Source organism: Oryzias latipes, chromosome 24, assembly GCF_002234675.1.
Source record: "Oryzias latipes chromosome 24, ASM223467v1".
Taxonomy (NCBI): domain Eukaryota; kingdom Metazoa; phylum Chordata; class Actinopteri; order Beloniformes; family Adrianichthyidae; genus Oryzias; species Oryzias latipes.
In genome coordinates this window covers 8,907,266-8,923,059 of record NC_019882.2, presented here as the reverse complement: position 1 = coordinate 8,923,059, position 15,794 = coordinate 8,907,266, and the positions used below count along the sequence as shown (strand labels likewise).

The following is a 15,794-nucleotide window of genomic DNA, read 5'->3' as shown; positions in this document are numbered from 1 at the left end:
TTGTTAATTTGGCAGATATTTTTAAGTAATCAAGGTCAATAAGTTAATTAAATTTATTATATAGTATTTGTTTGTCCATTGATCATTTTCCTTCCAACAAGGAAATGTTCAATAGATTTGTTGTTTTTATTTTTTATTATCCTGTGATTTAAATCTAGTCGGTTTTTTGACAAAAAATATAGACATAAACATTGGTTCACTGTAGTTTTTTTCTTCCTTTAACCTTCAAAAAATAAGCAGTCTTGCGCAAGTTTTTCTCTTTATTGAATGAAACATAGACTTTTCTGAATTCCTACTATTTAACAGCTCAGAAGATATAAAAGACATAAGACCATGCTACATGAATGTTATGCTAAATAGCTGCAGGTTAATTGTTAATGTTAAAACAATAGGATTTAACTACATACAGTAGGTATACAATCTGTACACATGTTATCAGGTTCACAGTTATGTGTGTTACAAAAGCATGGAGAAACAGTGGTGGACGTGTGCTCCAAGATGGTGTACAGACATGTGGGGGGGGGGGGGGGGGGGGGGCATATTATGGTTATTTATTACACTCAAAGTGAGTTGGATGTGAAAAAAATGTGACAGGGTGCAAACTTGCTGAGGGGTTTTGTTGCATTAATTGAATTTCGGAGGGTATGGAAGCACCCTGGGTTGACGCTCATGATCCTCGCATGATTAAAAAAATGTGCAATTTTTCCAACTGAATTGGAAAAAACACAAATACCAGCTCAAACAAAGTCACATGTCTGCTTCGGTGCTTGCAGAACTGTTCCTAAAACATCCCTCACTTTGTAAATAAATTGGCAAAATAAGCCTTGACCTTACAACTAGGATTTGATCCCTGAATTGAAGGAGCTGTGTGGAAGCTTTAGGAAACTAATTGGATGCAACTGATGTCTTGTCCTGTGATCGATGGAAAGACCATGGCTCCCTGATTAATTTTAACTCGATTAGGCTTTTGAATCAAGAGCAAAATGAGCTTTTGTATTTATTTCTGGTACCATGCGGTTTCTGCCTGTCTAAATCCTCTGCCCCTTGGTCTCCGTCCTCTCTGGTGCCAGCTGGAAAAAAACCTGAGCTGTGAAACCCTTGGTTGAGAAACACAAAAGTTACAGCTTTAACTTATGACTGAACAATTCTTTTTACACCAAATTCACCAGTGAGGCTTAATGGGTGCACTCCTTTCCACCTACAGCAGAGGGTGTTAAACTCTTTCTTTTTACCAGCAAATATGAATGACAGCCATATATTTTGTGTCATCTCATCTCTAATAATTTTAATTTCCTCTCACATTACATTTCCCACAATCCTCTGCCACAACTTATGAGTATAATATTTTATTGAAACATAAAACAATGTAATAATGTCTTTTCACAGTAATTCAGGCAGTGATTGTTTATCTACATGTTTAGGGTGACTTACACACTGAGAAAAAGTAATATGTAAAAAAAATGGTGGATTTTGGGTTGTTATCACTCTGTTTTTTTTATTCTTTGCCTGTAGAGTCACACTTGTACCATGGCTTATTTGCTACAAACCCTTAAATAATGGTCCTGCTGCATTCTACAAGAAACCTTTAAGAGGTTCCTGCGCATGACAATTAAATGCTAATAGACTAAAAGGGAAAACATACCAGATGGATTATAGCAAAGTGTGGATATTTTGAAAACTAGGACAATTGCCAGTGGAATAAAAGGAAAAACACACAAGTTGATGGATACTCAAAATATAAATACAAAGTAGAAGACAAAAATCCTCTGTTTTTTTCACCCCCCTTGCACCTCATTCCTCTCACTATCTATGTAAAAATCCACACTATCTTGCACACATAGGCCACCCTAAAACAGGGAGCAGAATATTTTTAACGCAACAAGGGCAACGCAGAGTCACAGAGACACCGAAAGTGATCAGAAGCGAGGCAGGATGCTCCTGAGGTGCAGGGCATGCATGTGAGTGAGGTCACAACGGTGGCTCTTCCAGCTGTAAGGAGGACAGGTGGGAGAGAGCGGCGTGGATGTTGCTTGCTATGTCTCTCTGGGTCCCTCTCACTCTCTCCTCCACATAGGTCACGTCCTGGTCTTGGCTGTGGTTCTCCCAGGCATCGCTCTTGTAGCTTCAACTTCAGTGACGGGAAACAAAAGCAAATATTGAGGTTATTTTTTCTAGAGTTGATGATTTTATTCTCTGCAATCAAAAAAGTTTTTTATTTTTGTACTCAAAGTAAAAAAAGATTAACTTTCATATGAAGTTAGCATCTCGTACTTTTATTTGATGCTATCAGGCATTGTCTCAAAACACATGAAAACTTTCACTGTCTCACACATTTTGGCTCACTCAACGCTGGAGAAAAACAACTTCTCTTCTTTGAAGCTCTCTGTAATTTAATCTTACAAATGCATATTCCGACATGCTTTCCTGACTCCATGCTGAGCCCCTGATGGAGGAAAAACAGGAGGAGAGCAGAGGAATCATAATCAGCCTTTCAGCACAAGTTCATCTGCCCCTCGCACATCACTTCTCCTTTAAGACCCTGGCCTACAAAGACAGGGTCAATGGCGGCATTCCGACTTTGATATCAAAGGTAACCTGGTTACTCGAGGCCTGAACAAAAGCTTTTTCATCTGGGCTGTGTGCAAATCCCCTCCCCTACTCCCTAATAAATGTTGGGCCCACTGATGTAAAAAAAAGGTTGTGTGGAGGTAGTTTAGAAAATTGCTGAAAGGGTTTGGAGCATGCTGTGTTGATCTCACCTGCTCATGATGCTGCTGTTAGCTCTGTGGACAGAGGCTCGATCTCCTTCACCGCTTCCTCGATCACCTCGATCACTTGCGCCATGACTTCTGCACACTTGACTGAGGGCTTGCTTTCTGTCGTGTCTGTGTCCTGGCTGCAAACAGCAGCTTCTTCTGAGCCGGGTACTTGAGGTTCCTCTGACAGCGATGACAGCTTTTTTATTCTTGGAGGGTTCTTTGCAGCCGGGCTGCAGCCGGGACTCTCACCGTTCAGCTCAGAGGCGATTTCCACTTCCACTGGAGGTTCCTCAACCTCCTCTGCTTCCTGCAGGATCACCTGGATGGGCATGTGGATCTCAGTCACCTTTTTTTCCTCAGACTGTGTTTTCACATCATCAGTGGCTTCTTTGCTTTCAGTCTTCTTAGACGGCTCTCTCTTCCCACCAGTCTCCGCCTGGATCTCTCCAACTTCTTCCTCAATGACAGTTTCTTCACTTACTTTGATTTCGGCTGTCTTCAAATGTTTTTCTAGTTTCTTCTCCTTCCCTACTTCTGCTTCACCCTCAAGGGCCTCAATCACCTCAATTGGGATACTTTCAGTAACCTCTGTGGCGACACAGAGCTGCACGGGTGCTTTCTTAACTGTTTTTTTACACAAAACAGGAGAAGGCGTGTCTGTGATGACCACCGGCTCAGTTGCAACTTCAACCTCTTTCTCCGTTGTGGCTATTGCCTTTACTGGTGTTGGAATGAGGCTTCCTGGTTTCTCTGCATTATTCCCTTGAGACCCATCTTCTGACACTTTGTCCACAGCATCTTGAATGACAGTTTGAGCAATCTCTGCACTTCGATTCTTTATTTCTTTGTCCTGATGGACCTCTTCTTTGACTTTCCCTGCCATCTTTTTTGCTGATTCTAAAGTATCTGACATGGAAGCATTACCCTCAACCACCACCGCTGATGTTGCTTTTTCATCAGGAGCAACCAGAACAACCGTATCCATCATAACAGCGGATTCCTCGCTCGGCACAACTGCAGGAACGGCTGTTTCACTCCCCTCTCTGTTGTTGGATGTCTTGTCACGTCTGTTGGATGATGCCTGGTCAGCCACAACCTGGAGCATTGCGCTCACTGGGGTGTTTTCTCCAGTAGCAGCAAGCTTTTCTGTGCTCACTTGCTTTTCCTTGGTTTCCACGGTTACCTCAGTGACTTCCACGCTTTGGGAGCAGGGAGGTGTTTCAAGGGTGGGCAAAATGGAATCGACTACTGCCACTTTAGGAGAGTTTTCCTTCAGTGTGACTGGCTGAATGACCTCAGAATTCTCTATGCTGACAACTCCAATCTTCTCAATTTCTGATTCGAAGCTCTCTCTGGCGACTTCAATCTCAGCGCCCTCGATGGCTAAGTCTTCTGCAACACGCTCAAGCTCAAGGATTTGCACTTGGTCCACGTGAGCGTTGAACTCAGCGTCTTCTGAGACAGTTGCCTCCTCCACAGCGTCTGACTTCTCTTCCACAGCCAACTCGGTGGTCTGAGCACTTTTGAGTGCAGGTGCAGACTCTACAGTAGGCTCAATGGGCTGCTCCACTGGAGGATCTGCAGACTCCTTTGCCTCCAGGCCAATGCAGATGGCTGTAGCATCATTACATTTGTGTGGCTCCAGAAATGTTTTTGTCGTCGACTCTACAGTCTCTGTTTGCGGTTCCTGTTCGGTTGCGACAGCAGCTACATTTACTGGTGGATCTTCAACAGTCACACAGGTCTGAAATGGCACTTCAGTGATCTGGGGCTTGATTCCACCTAACATTTCTACTGCACTCTCCCTCTCAGGGCTCTTGGGAACAGGAGATGTTGAGGCATCGGGAGCTGGAGTGATCGGCTTCACCTCAGCAGTGGACAGCCTGCGTCCCATGCTCCCTCGATTTGGTGGTGGTACTATGTCTTCAGTATCATCCTCAGTGTTGTCTGTGTCCACAGACTTTGGCGTGGCGGCGTTCTCTGCCTCTTCTGTGATGTCACTGAGCTGGTCACGTCTATCATCAGTATCTTCAACGGAGGCTGGAATCCATGATGGGGTTCTGTCTTCAGCCAAGGCTTTGTTCTGGACTTCAGCTTTCTCCTCTGGCGTTACCTGCTCTGCTTGAGATTGATCTTCATACTCTGACAGAGGAACCACAGCTGGGGTTTCAGAGTCTTCCTCTTGCTCCGGCGACGGTTGCTTTTCAGCCACCTTCTTCTTGCGTCCAGGGAATAACTTCTTCAGAGAGAAAGTAGACTCGTCTTTTGGTGTTTCAGTTTCTGGTTGGACTTCAGCGGAGCTCTCGGGCTTCACTTCGACTTTGGGCTTATTTTTTGATGCAACTAAACGTTTCAGCGTGGCCCAGGGGGATTCTCTGACTGGCGGGGCGCTTACTGGCTCGGGTGCCGGAGCAGCAGCTGCTTCAGTCTCAGTTTCCTGGGGAGCGACGGCGGCAGGCTCAGATTTCTCCTCTTGTTCCCCTTCTTCTGCTGCTGCTGCTGGAGCTTCCTCTTCAGCTTTGGTCTCGTCATCGTCGGAATCAGAAGTCTTCCTTGTCCTCTTTTTGGGTCCACCCATACACATCAGAGCCTCCCAGGAAACAGATGTGTCCATTTTCTTTTTGGTCTCCTCTGTGCTGGTGGTTAGCTTTTCTGAGTTGTCAGTCTTTGGCTCTTCTTCTGGGGCCTTTTCCTCCTTTGTCTCCTCTTCATCACCCTTTTCGGCTAATGGAGCACTCTCAGAGGAAGACAGCGTGGCTGACTTTGCTAGTTTGTCCCCTGTGGCTTCGTCTTCGCTGTCAGATAACCTTTTAGCGTGCTTCTTAGGTGTCACCAGCTTCCTAAAGGAGGCGATGACACTATCCTTTTTCTTCTCACCATCAGACGCAACTTCACCTTCAGTTTCCTGGCTGGACTCATTCTGATTACCCTCCGTGACGTTCACAGGCTCTCCAGGTGCTGGGCTCTCGGGAGAGGAGGGCCCGCTTTCAGCTTTTGGACTTTCTTCTGACTCTGTGGACGATTGAAGTTGCTCATTGGCCTTCTCCCCAGAATCAGTATCTTTTTTGTTCTTCTGTCTCTTTGTTGAGAGTTTCTTTAAGCCACTTCCAGTGAAGAGTTTCTTCAAAGGACTTCCATGATGTTTTGTCTTCTCCTGTGAGGACTGCAGCTCCGTGTCAGAGGTCACCTCTGGTGCGGCATCATCTTTAGCCGCAGCTTCTGCCTTTTGGTCTTCTTGTTTGCTTTCATCTGTAGTTTCTGTAGGAGACGAGGCTTCAGCCGGAGCTTCTGTGGCTGTGTCGGATTTTTCTTCTTTTGGAGGGGTTGTCCCCTCTTCTTTAGACTCAGGTTGTTCCTCGACAGGAGTAGCCGATGCCTCATTCTTGACTTCTTGTTCTGAGTCAGTGTTCTCCTTAGTTTTCTCTTCTTTTACATCATTTTCCTCCTTTACATCAGCTGTCTCGTTTCCCTTTGCTGCTGCCTCCTCCTCCTCTTTCATCCTCTTGATGCTGCTTTTCTTTCTCAGGTTAGAGAAGAGCCCAATAAAGAAAAGCTTCCTGAAGGGCGATATGGTCTCCTTTGGTGTAGGAGGGGTTTCACTTTCCTTTTCAGCTTCTTCTGCCTTGGCTCCTTCAATGGACGCTTCAGCAGAAGCACCATCAGTGGTTTCTGCCTTTTCTGGATCCTTAGATGTTGACGCCTCCCTTTCTGTTTCCATTGTCTCTGTTTTGCTGTCCTCCTCTTCAGTTTCAGTCTCCTTCTCCTTTGCTAGTTCTTCAGTTTCACTGACCTCCTCTCCTTCTTTGTCTTTAACCGTCAGCAGCTTCACAGGGTCTGTTTCCTCACTTTTATCCTTCTTAACTGTGAATTTCAAGCCCACAATGGTAAAGATTTTCTTGAAGCCAACTTCACCTGCATCCTCTCCTTTTTCCTCTGTTGACTTGACTTCTATGGATGAAATATTGTTTGCCTCTGGAGACTCTTTATCCAGTTTCTCCCCATTCAGCTGGGGAGTCACTTCATCTGGGAGAGTGTCCATATTCTCTGGGACCTCTTCTTTTGGAGCCACAGTCCCACCATCTGGCTGGCCCACTGAAAAAGAAGGAAAGAAAGATGTTTCTGTGAAATGCTGATTCAATTTTATCAAATCAGTTGATTACTTGTTCATGCAGTCCTGTAATCCTGCAGAAGCATCACTTATGATGTTCACATGACCTTCATACAAAGTTACGATTTACAACATTCATTTGAACAAATTAAAGAAAGGATTAGGAAATCAAATCACTTGCATCTACCATAAATTCTGCTCTGTGGTTAATTCTTAAACCTTTAGCGAAACTAGGGAGTCAAAAGTTAAGTAATGTGAAACAGAAGTTTCTGACTGAGACTCCAACTTTGTGGATTTAGAAATTTAATTACAATAAAAAATCTGTTTGGACTAAGTTGCTGTAAAAAAATAGTGATAAACTTCCATCAAATGAGGCAGAGTTCACTTCATTTATTTGGTCTGATCTGCACATGAGCTGCTTTTAAAACCCAGATTTAAACAATTACCGAGCAGTCACTCCTTGGAAGTTAAACATTTGCCTGACAAGTATTGCAGTTAAAGTTGAGATAACAGACACAAACCACACATACAAGACGTCTCTCTGCCATGTCTGTCTGTGTTTTGACAGAAGGAGGCGTGGGGGGAATTATGGCCTGCCAGATGCACTGCAGTCTGGGAAAACCTCACATCTGATAGCCATGGGCTCTCCAGAAAATTCCCTAAATGTTTTATGTCTAGGTATCAGCTTACAGGATTACACATAAAGAAACATATCTGCTGTTTTAAGGCGTGCAAACTGTGGGAACCACTCTGAAACTGCCATTAAACAGCAGGGCAGCATAAAGACAATAAAGCATATTGGGATGATGGTTAATTATGCGAGTAAATCTCTTTAATTTATGAAAGCTGTTGGCTTACACAAAAATGTACAGCTGGGTTCCCACATCTGCCTAAATAATTTCCTAAATTATAGACGTAAAGCTTTTCAGAGTGATTCCAAGAAAATTAAAATATAAAACAGCTTGCTAAATTGACAGATAGATGAAATTAACTAAAACCTTTGGATTTGAACAAAGGAAAAGATCTGAATGAAGGCACGCCCGCTTCCAGGGAGGAATCCGAGCAATGTCTCACACCCCATTTTTAAAGAAAATTATTTTGGGATGCCCTAAATATAAACCGAGTTTGAATTCCAGGAGGTCCGAGGAATGTTTATTTGTTTTTTCATTCACGCCCCATCTTGTCTCCGGCCATGATGCATTCAAACCAAACAATACAGGACTCCTCACGACCCCTCCTTAAAATAAAGTCTCAGTCCCCTTGACCCACATTCCACCACAGCAGGATGGATAGTCAGCCCCCCTCCCTTGCTAAAGCATACACAAACATACAAGCACAATAGACTGGGCCCTTTCTGCTCTTTGAAAATAAAGAACTTCTAATTTATGATGCAGAAGTTTAGTAACTTTCTCAAAGCACTAAAAGCACTGGGGTGGTTCTAATTGACTCAATTGCCTTATGCTGGGTAGGGGGGCTCATGCTCCCTTTTGGGTGTTCAAACAGTTTTAATGCCGCGAGCTGACCAGAAACTTCACAGAAGCAGGACAACTCAGCATCTAAAGACGTGTGTGGGAGTTGCACATCGCACTCATAATGAAAGAGGAGCCCTGTTGATTTAACAGACTACCGGCATCTTTCTCTCAGCTTTTTGATCTTTGGCTCCCTGCTTCTTCTTTGAGCCGCACAGCTGTTAACATCTTTCAAGTTGTTTTTTTGTGCAAAAGCTGGGGTACTTGGGGAGAGCTGGTTGCATGGGGGTGACAGGGAAAAGATGCAGGAGCATGGGTGGGGTTAGCCACTTCACAGGGTGTCACATATCTCAGATGCTCATAGTTAAAATTCCCCTCTCTGCTGGAGATGGGCAACACTTGGAAGCCAAAAACCGATTGTCTCCAGTGAAGCCAGATAGTGTTTCCGATGTGGTCGCTCCAACTTTGTGGAGGGAGGGGGGGTGTTTGGTGGGGGTGGACGAGGCGGTTGGAAGTTTGAATAGCTGCTATTCTCTGAGCAAACTTTGAACAAATGTATGCAAATCCTTGACATAGTGTCTGCAGTTTGGACTTAGACAAAAGTGGTCAGTTAAAATAAAGAAAGCAGAGCAGGGTCACCCCCACCCTCCCAATCACCCTCCCCCCAGCGGAGACAAGACACAGCGACCCCTTTCTGTCTTCGAGGTGTGGTCAGTGTCTCTGCTGATTCGGGGGGGGGGGGGGGGGGGGGGGGGCAAACCAACAGCTTCACCGTTATTCCCTCATTTCAGACAATATCCGACTATTGAATCAGCAGGAAAGGGGTTGAAACCATCACTCCTAGCTGGAAGTTGTGAAGAAGAATCAGTGTTGGAATGCAATTGATTTAACATGACACCCCCCTCCTCCCTCTTTCCCTGCTCTGGTTAGATTTAATAACCCCCACTGGGAAATAGGATCCCACTCTAATTTGATAAAACACCTCACATGATGTGATGCTGCCTCAGAGGGAAGTTAAATCCGCCGTAGGATCATCAGTCAACTTTTGGGACGAAGACTTCTGATGGACATTCAAAGCGTGGTTGACTTTTCACCCACTGAAGATCTGCAGCACTCAGAGCAAAAACCGCCTCCGACTGAAAACCACTCATCCGTGCAGCTCATTCACCAACCACAAAGCCTTTCAACCACACCCTCAGAACAACAATGCTTTTGACCATCAAGGATGTTTTGAAATCATATGAAATCGTAAAATTATAGGGGGGAAAAGTGATACAAGCACCATGAAACAATATTCATGATATTTTACAATTTCCTTTCTGTTCTTACCTGTTAAAGTAATTGTTCCAAGCATCGGGAGGCAGATCCTTCACCAGAATGTATTTAAAAGATGCCAAAATGTGCAGCTAACTACAAATGCAAAAGGTGTCCCTTTCTTCTTCTGATTTCTTTCTCTTTTCAGTCGCTTGGACCCCTGTCCTAAAGACCCAAGTCAGCCTCCAGTGCTCCTAAGTCAGCCTGCAGAATGAGCTGAAAGTGAGTTCCACACTCATTTCAACACTGACACACATGTCATTGAAGGACCTCCCACCTCCGCTGCCTTTCTTCAGCTGTTCTGAATGACGCCCCCTCCCCTCCTCCAAGCTCCTACCGCCTCTCTTCCTCCCTTATCCGCTCACACTCCCTCAGACCTCCTCATCCACCCTGGGTGAATACAGTGCATCATCCTCAAAACTCCGCAAACAGAGTCACTTTTCAGTCACAGATCCAACCAAGCCAAATCACTTTTGATTTTCCTAAGCATTATCCCGCAACTAAGAAGGACTTGACAGTTCAAATTTTTTTTAAAGAACTACAAGGCTTTATTTCCGGGATGTCCAAAGTCTGGCACGTTGGCCAAATGTGGCCCACGGACAAATTTAAGTTGGCCCACAGGCTCCTGTCATAAAATCTATCATATGTGACCCTCAGCTCTTTCTAAGACTACAATTTTTTTAATGGGACTGGCTAAAATACGCTTTAAACCGTTTTCAAACAGTGGCTACTTGAACTTCAGCGCCTGAAGGGCCAAATGAAAAGAACAGATTTATTTGTTTCTGAATGAGACAACTATTTGTGGTATTGTTATGTTTGTTTGTGATGAGCATTTAATAGTGTTAAGGGTAATTTTCCAGTAATTTTGGTAAAAATGCACTTGGGTGTAATTCTGGTCTTTGTGAAGAAATGAAAAGTATCCGATTGCAAAAAAAGTCCAATAAACACTTCATTTGCATTTATGTTGCTAAAAGGGCTGAAATAAAATGCAGGCTGAGTGGTTGGCCTTTCCACATTAACTGTATCAGATCTGGCCCTCTTTGTGCAGTTTGCAAACCCCAGCTTTATATGGACAACCACCAATCGGATGACCAGTATCCAGTAAAAACCAGTAAAAAAGCAGCAACGGTGCTATTTAAGATGCCCTTGAAAAGAGCAAAGTTTAGCCCAAGAACCCACAAAAAGTCACAAAAAAAACACTTAAATGGGAATCGAAACAAACCCAACCCAACTGCTCTGCTTAATTCTCTTTTTTTCTGTGGAGGGCAAAAAGAGGGAAGTAGGAATGCAGATAATTCCTCAGGTAAATACCAGTATAATCACATCTGTCACACTTTTGCATTGTCCCACAGGAATGTGTGAGCTCCATACAGAAAGCTCCAAAACCGGTGATAACAACCGTAATCAAGTATCCTCTTAAAGTAACACCCCCCCCCCCTTTCCTTCTGCATATAATTTACCTCATAGACAGTGAGAGCTCGAGTGATATGTGTTGATTGAGTACGAGGGGGATTTCAGATCACATGCAGAAGGTTAAATGTGTTTTCTCTTTGGTGATCATGAAACCTTCAATAGGCCCAACTTTGAGAAAAACAATGTGTGTGTGTTGATTCCAGGGAAGCAGTTACAAATCTAATAACAGATTATATTAGGTCAAACATTCTAGTGGATAACAAAATTATTGTTGATAAAATTAAACGTAAGGCCTTCAAATTGTGCCGTGGATGTGGAATTTTTGATCCATTCTCTACCTTTGGTAGCATAGTCATGAGGTTCAGGTCATAGGATTATAATTGCACTTCACATATGCCTTTAAAAAGTGGCAGGAGAACATCTATAGCTGCAGTACGAAAGGCGGATTCTCTGGGTCTTGGTCATTCATGAACACCAAGTGACTCATCCGATGGGTATTTTACTATCTATGCTTCATAATGGCAGCCATGACTGTGCATTATGCTGAGTGGACAGTGAGTCAGCCTGAAAAGAATTTACTCCTTTTCCCGTCAAACTTCCTCAGTGGGATTCATGTGCAGAGTTCACATTCCTGGCAAACTGAGATTTAAAATCAGATCCATTTTTTTAAATTTTCATTTAAATAGAACAACAAAAGATTCATTCTGTTCGTGTCTGTTAAAACCACTTGTGCTTGTATACCATAGAAAGCAGCTGTGGTAGAAATAATGTGTGCCTTCAGTAACATAGGCATCAATAAATAAAAGAGTTTTCTGGGATGTCACCAGTTGCAGGGTGGGTGGTTCAATCCTCAGCTTCTTGAGGTTTCCTTGAGATGGTTGTCTCATCAAACTAAATAGTCCACTATATTATGAGGGGGCTTTTATGGGGAGCTTCATTCCTCCCACGCTAAATTCTTTAAAGTTTTTTGTCTATTTTAAAACCCTAAAAGTCTAATTTATAAGTAAAGAAAGAGCTGTAATAGAAAGAAAGATGGAGACTAATGCCAAATAAATGCATATACATGTATGCACAGATGTTTTTTTTAGTTCTGTTTTAATCTGAAAAGTTGATTAAAGCATTTCCACCCCTCCCAAGTCTGTTTTGTATCCAAACCGCAGTGTAGTATCGCAAAACAGAGCCAGGCTTCACGGGCCGAGTCCCACATATCAAGGATTGAATCTGAAAAAGTGTGGAGGAATGTTTGAGGTGGGGTCTTCAGAGGCCAGGCGGACAAGAGGGGGTTGGGGTATAGGGTGGGGGCCCTTCTTTTTGTCCTGTAAAGAAGTGAATGACATCATTGAACTGCAACAAGGATGCCCCCCCTCCTCCTACTACAACTGGTTGAGATGATACTGGAGGAAAAGGGGAAAGAAACTTGCCAAGATTCAGCTACTTATCCTTTCTTTTATTTATTTTTTATTTTTTATCTCTATTGATGTTATTTAGTTTGTTACAAAAAACTCCACTTTATCCCTTTTAAATCCCCCCCCCTCATCATGGTTTTTCCTGCTGTCGTTTGTCACTGGAAAGACGGATAGGAATGTCGCACAGGAAATGCTGTCAATTCTTGACATCACTGCTTCCTCTTCCTTCAGCTCATTTCCCCGAGCTCCACTCGGCATTCTTCCTGGAAGCATTTTCTAACCGACCTATGCTCCTACACATCGCACATTGTTTAATTTTCGCAGTGAACCATTGCACGCAAATGCCGTTCCGTGTGTCTGCGCCTCTTTTAAAAAAAAAAAAATCCAGTCTCATGCACCCTAAAAGGATGCTTATCAATTTGGGGCAAGAGCTTTTCTTTCACCACAGTATGTTTAGTCTGCATTTGCCATCTGTTTTACACTTCCAAACTTCCCTCTACATTCTCAAGCAGCACTTTGGTATTCCAGTTGTTGCAATACATCATGACTCCCAGTTAAGACAAGAATGTAGAAATGGTGGAGAGGAGATGCAAAAACCTTTTCCTGGAACCAAGGAAGTCTATAGAGGTCACTACTTTCAAAAGAGTGGAGAGGAATAAGGATTTTTGTTGAAGCAAGATGGATTAATATATCAAAACTAGATTTTTCTTAAGCATAAATAAGAGAAAATATAAAAAGTTTAAAAATTTGTAAACATTTTTCCCTAATAAATTCATTTGGACACTTTGAAACAGAATTTCTTATTATTTACAAAGCAAAAATGCTGATGCAGCATAAATTGATTGTGAAAGATACAGCGCCAATGCTAATGAAGGAGAAAAAGGAGTGGTTGGCCACATTCTTGCTCCATTCTCTCAGTCCTTCTGAGCGCCTGGGGGAGGTTAGGAGTTGAGGAGGTAGATTTGGTTCCTGATGCCGGCTGGGAAAGATGAGAGGAGCGTCTGTGGAGACGAGCAGGTCCTACAGGAACTAAGCGTGTCGGGGGGAGTTTGACTCCATTTCTGTACTGCTGGATCAAGAGCATTAACGTATTCTCATTTGAGTGATGCTGTTGAAATTTTCCTGTGGAAAACTGAGGCTCAGTCTTAAAAATTATGTCAAAAAGTGGATTTGATCACAATTGAATCAACTTATGAGGCAGGTTGTTGGAAAGGAAGAGCCTCCTGACACACAGCACCTTTATCTTTCTGCACATATCATGTCCTTAAAAGACCACCGTAATAACAAATGACTAAATATAATCAGCTGAGGGATAAGGAGAATTTAACAGCGTTACATCTTAAAGTATTGAGTTGCTTTCAAGCACTCCAGTCCAGCCTCTGCCTTCCGGAATATTTCCTCTGAGATTCTTCCTTCCTCTAGGGAGGGGGGAAAATCATTCTTACATCTTGCAGCGAGTTCACGATTTGATGCACACCTACATCAAAGTCAAAAGTATTTTTTCTTCTGGAGAGAAAACAGAACAACAGCAGACAAAACCAGGAACTTATGAGCCATAATTGCGAGCTGAAATGAGCAGCTGGAATGTGAAAGCAAAGTGGGCTGAAATCCAGGAGGAGCGCTCCAGCGGCTGGACTGTGTTATGAGCTCCAAGCCTTACTGGCTGAGATCAGACAGAGCTTAAGTGGAGGGAGAGGTCCCTTCCACAGGCATGATGAACATTTTGGCAATTATGTACATCCCCAGAGTGGAGTCTGAGTGAGTACATCTTGGAATCAGCGCCACACAAAAACAACACAACGCTGATGGATGGGAATGCGTGTGTTCCTGCAAACTTAAGAAATACACTAAATGAATGCACAGCACAAAGATATTAACAAAACATCGATATAAACAATTTAAAAAGTACATTTAAAACAATTTAACATAACTAGATTTTAAATACACCCTCTTTGAAGTTACAAACCTTAAAAATAAGGAGCTAAACGTGTTTAAACCAAAAAAAATACTTTTAAACTTAGTGAATAGGCTGAAATATTATAATAAAGTCCATGTAAAGTGGGTCATCTCATCCTTTGGAGTCCATCTGTATTCTGGCCAGTGAATTACATCATCTGTGAAGTCATGTGTTGGACTTACACTGCAGCTGCAGGCACACCCACCCCTAGTGCAGCTACAAAACCTTCAAATACAGGAACACACGCACAAGCTAGATGAGTTGTATTAAGAATCAACCAAAACCTGCTGAATATTGCTTCATTTTCCCAAAAGTCAAAAGGTTTGTTTATTAAGGACTGAGGTTCTTGCATTGTTGCATTTGGGTTTATTAACCTTTTGCATATTTAAAAGTACCAAAGTGATTAAAACCTAAAGCTTAAATGTGCCTGATTTTAAAATAAGAAGGAATTCCAGAAAAAACAGCACAAATAAATGTTTGCTTCCTTCTTAGTTCCTGACCCTTTTTTTTGTCACAGGATCTAAAACGTAGCAAATTTAGCTTAAACTCTTAACAATATTACAGTGGATTGGTTGGTTGTTTTCAGTCAGAGGTGTTTCATGTTAGGACTGCTCTTCAAACACTAAGAGATTCCTGATGAAGACATTGTATGTTTGCATTTTTGTCAGGCTTTTGATGTGCAGCAGTATGCTCTTGTTTTCCCTGTTGCTATCATCCAGACAGCCCTTTCTTCCTGTCTCCCACAATGCATCACTGTCTTTATCAGGGATGATGGGCAGCAGAGCAGCATTGGATATGAAAGCTGTATTTTTCACTCCTCTTTCTTGTCTCTTGCCTATTCTCTATCTCCTTTTCTTTTACTCCCCTGCATTCTTTGGATCTGTGACCCTGAAGGTCTTTCACAACTTCTGATGATTTGCTGCTTTTAATCTTTGGTTCCTTTAAAGCAAAAAGAGGCAATCATCATCAGACATAGTCCTAGTATCTTCTTTAAATGATTTCTAAAGTGGTAAATAGTTTTCACTTTTACAGTTGTGATGTAAATGATCAAATCTAAAGAAGTGTGTTTCATGAAAAAGGACAAAAAAGTAAGATGTATTCCTTGAATGTATTTGTTAAGTAGTCCCTGAAGTTAGCTCATCTCCTTCCAATTAAGCAATTATCTGTTAGACGTCTTTTGTACTTAAAACATCAATTGTTTTACTCTCAATTGCCTTAATGCACAGATAAGCTTAACATAAGCATTAATGCTGACTTCTAAATTCATCTGAATGAACTTGTGGCAGCTCATACCTTTTAAAATGCCATCCTGATTCCTGCTTTAAAGGAGTTGGATGTTCTTGTTTCTTTGTATTTTTTGAAGTTCTA

At 42.6% G+C, this 15,794-nt stretch overlaps 1 protein-coding gene across 2 annotated transcripts in view; it reads right to left on the bottom strand.

Moving 5' to 3' along the window:
* Positions 1-242: 242 nt before the first annotated feature.
* akap12 (A-kinase anchoring protein 12) overlaps positions 243-15,794 on the bottom strand; it is a 33,296-nt gene continuing 17,744 nt past the window's right edge. Inside the window, exons 1-3 of one of the 2 annotated variants that reach the window (XM_011491642.3) lie at positions 9,666-9,913; positions 2,760-6,851; positions 243-2,128 (exon numbers count right to left, since the gene is read on the bottom strand). In XM_011491642.3, coding sequence (XP_011489944.1) covers positions 2,764-6,851; positions 9,666-9,690 — 4,113 coding nt within the window. In that variant the 5' untranslated portion in view covers positions 9,691-9,913 and the 3' untranslated portion in view covers positions 243-2,128; positions 2,760-2,763. Of the gene's footprint in view, positions 2,129-2,759; positions 6,852-9,665; positions 9,914-15,794 lie in introns of those variants that run through there. The other variant, XM_004083602.4, reaches the window with a different exon arrangement.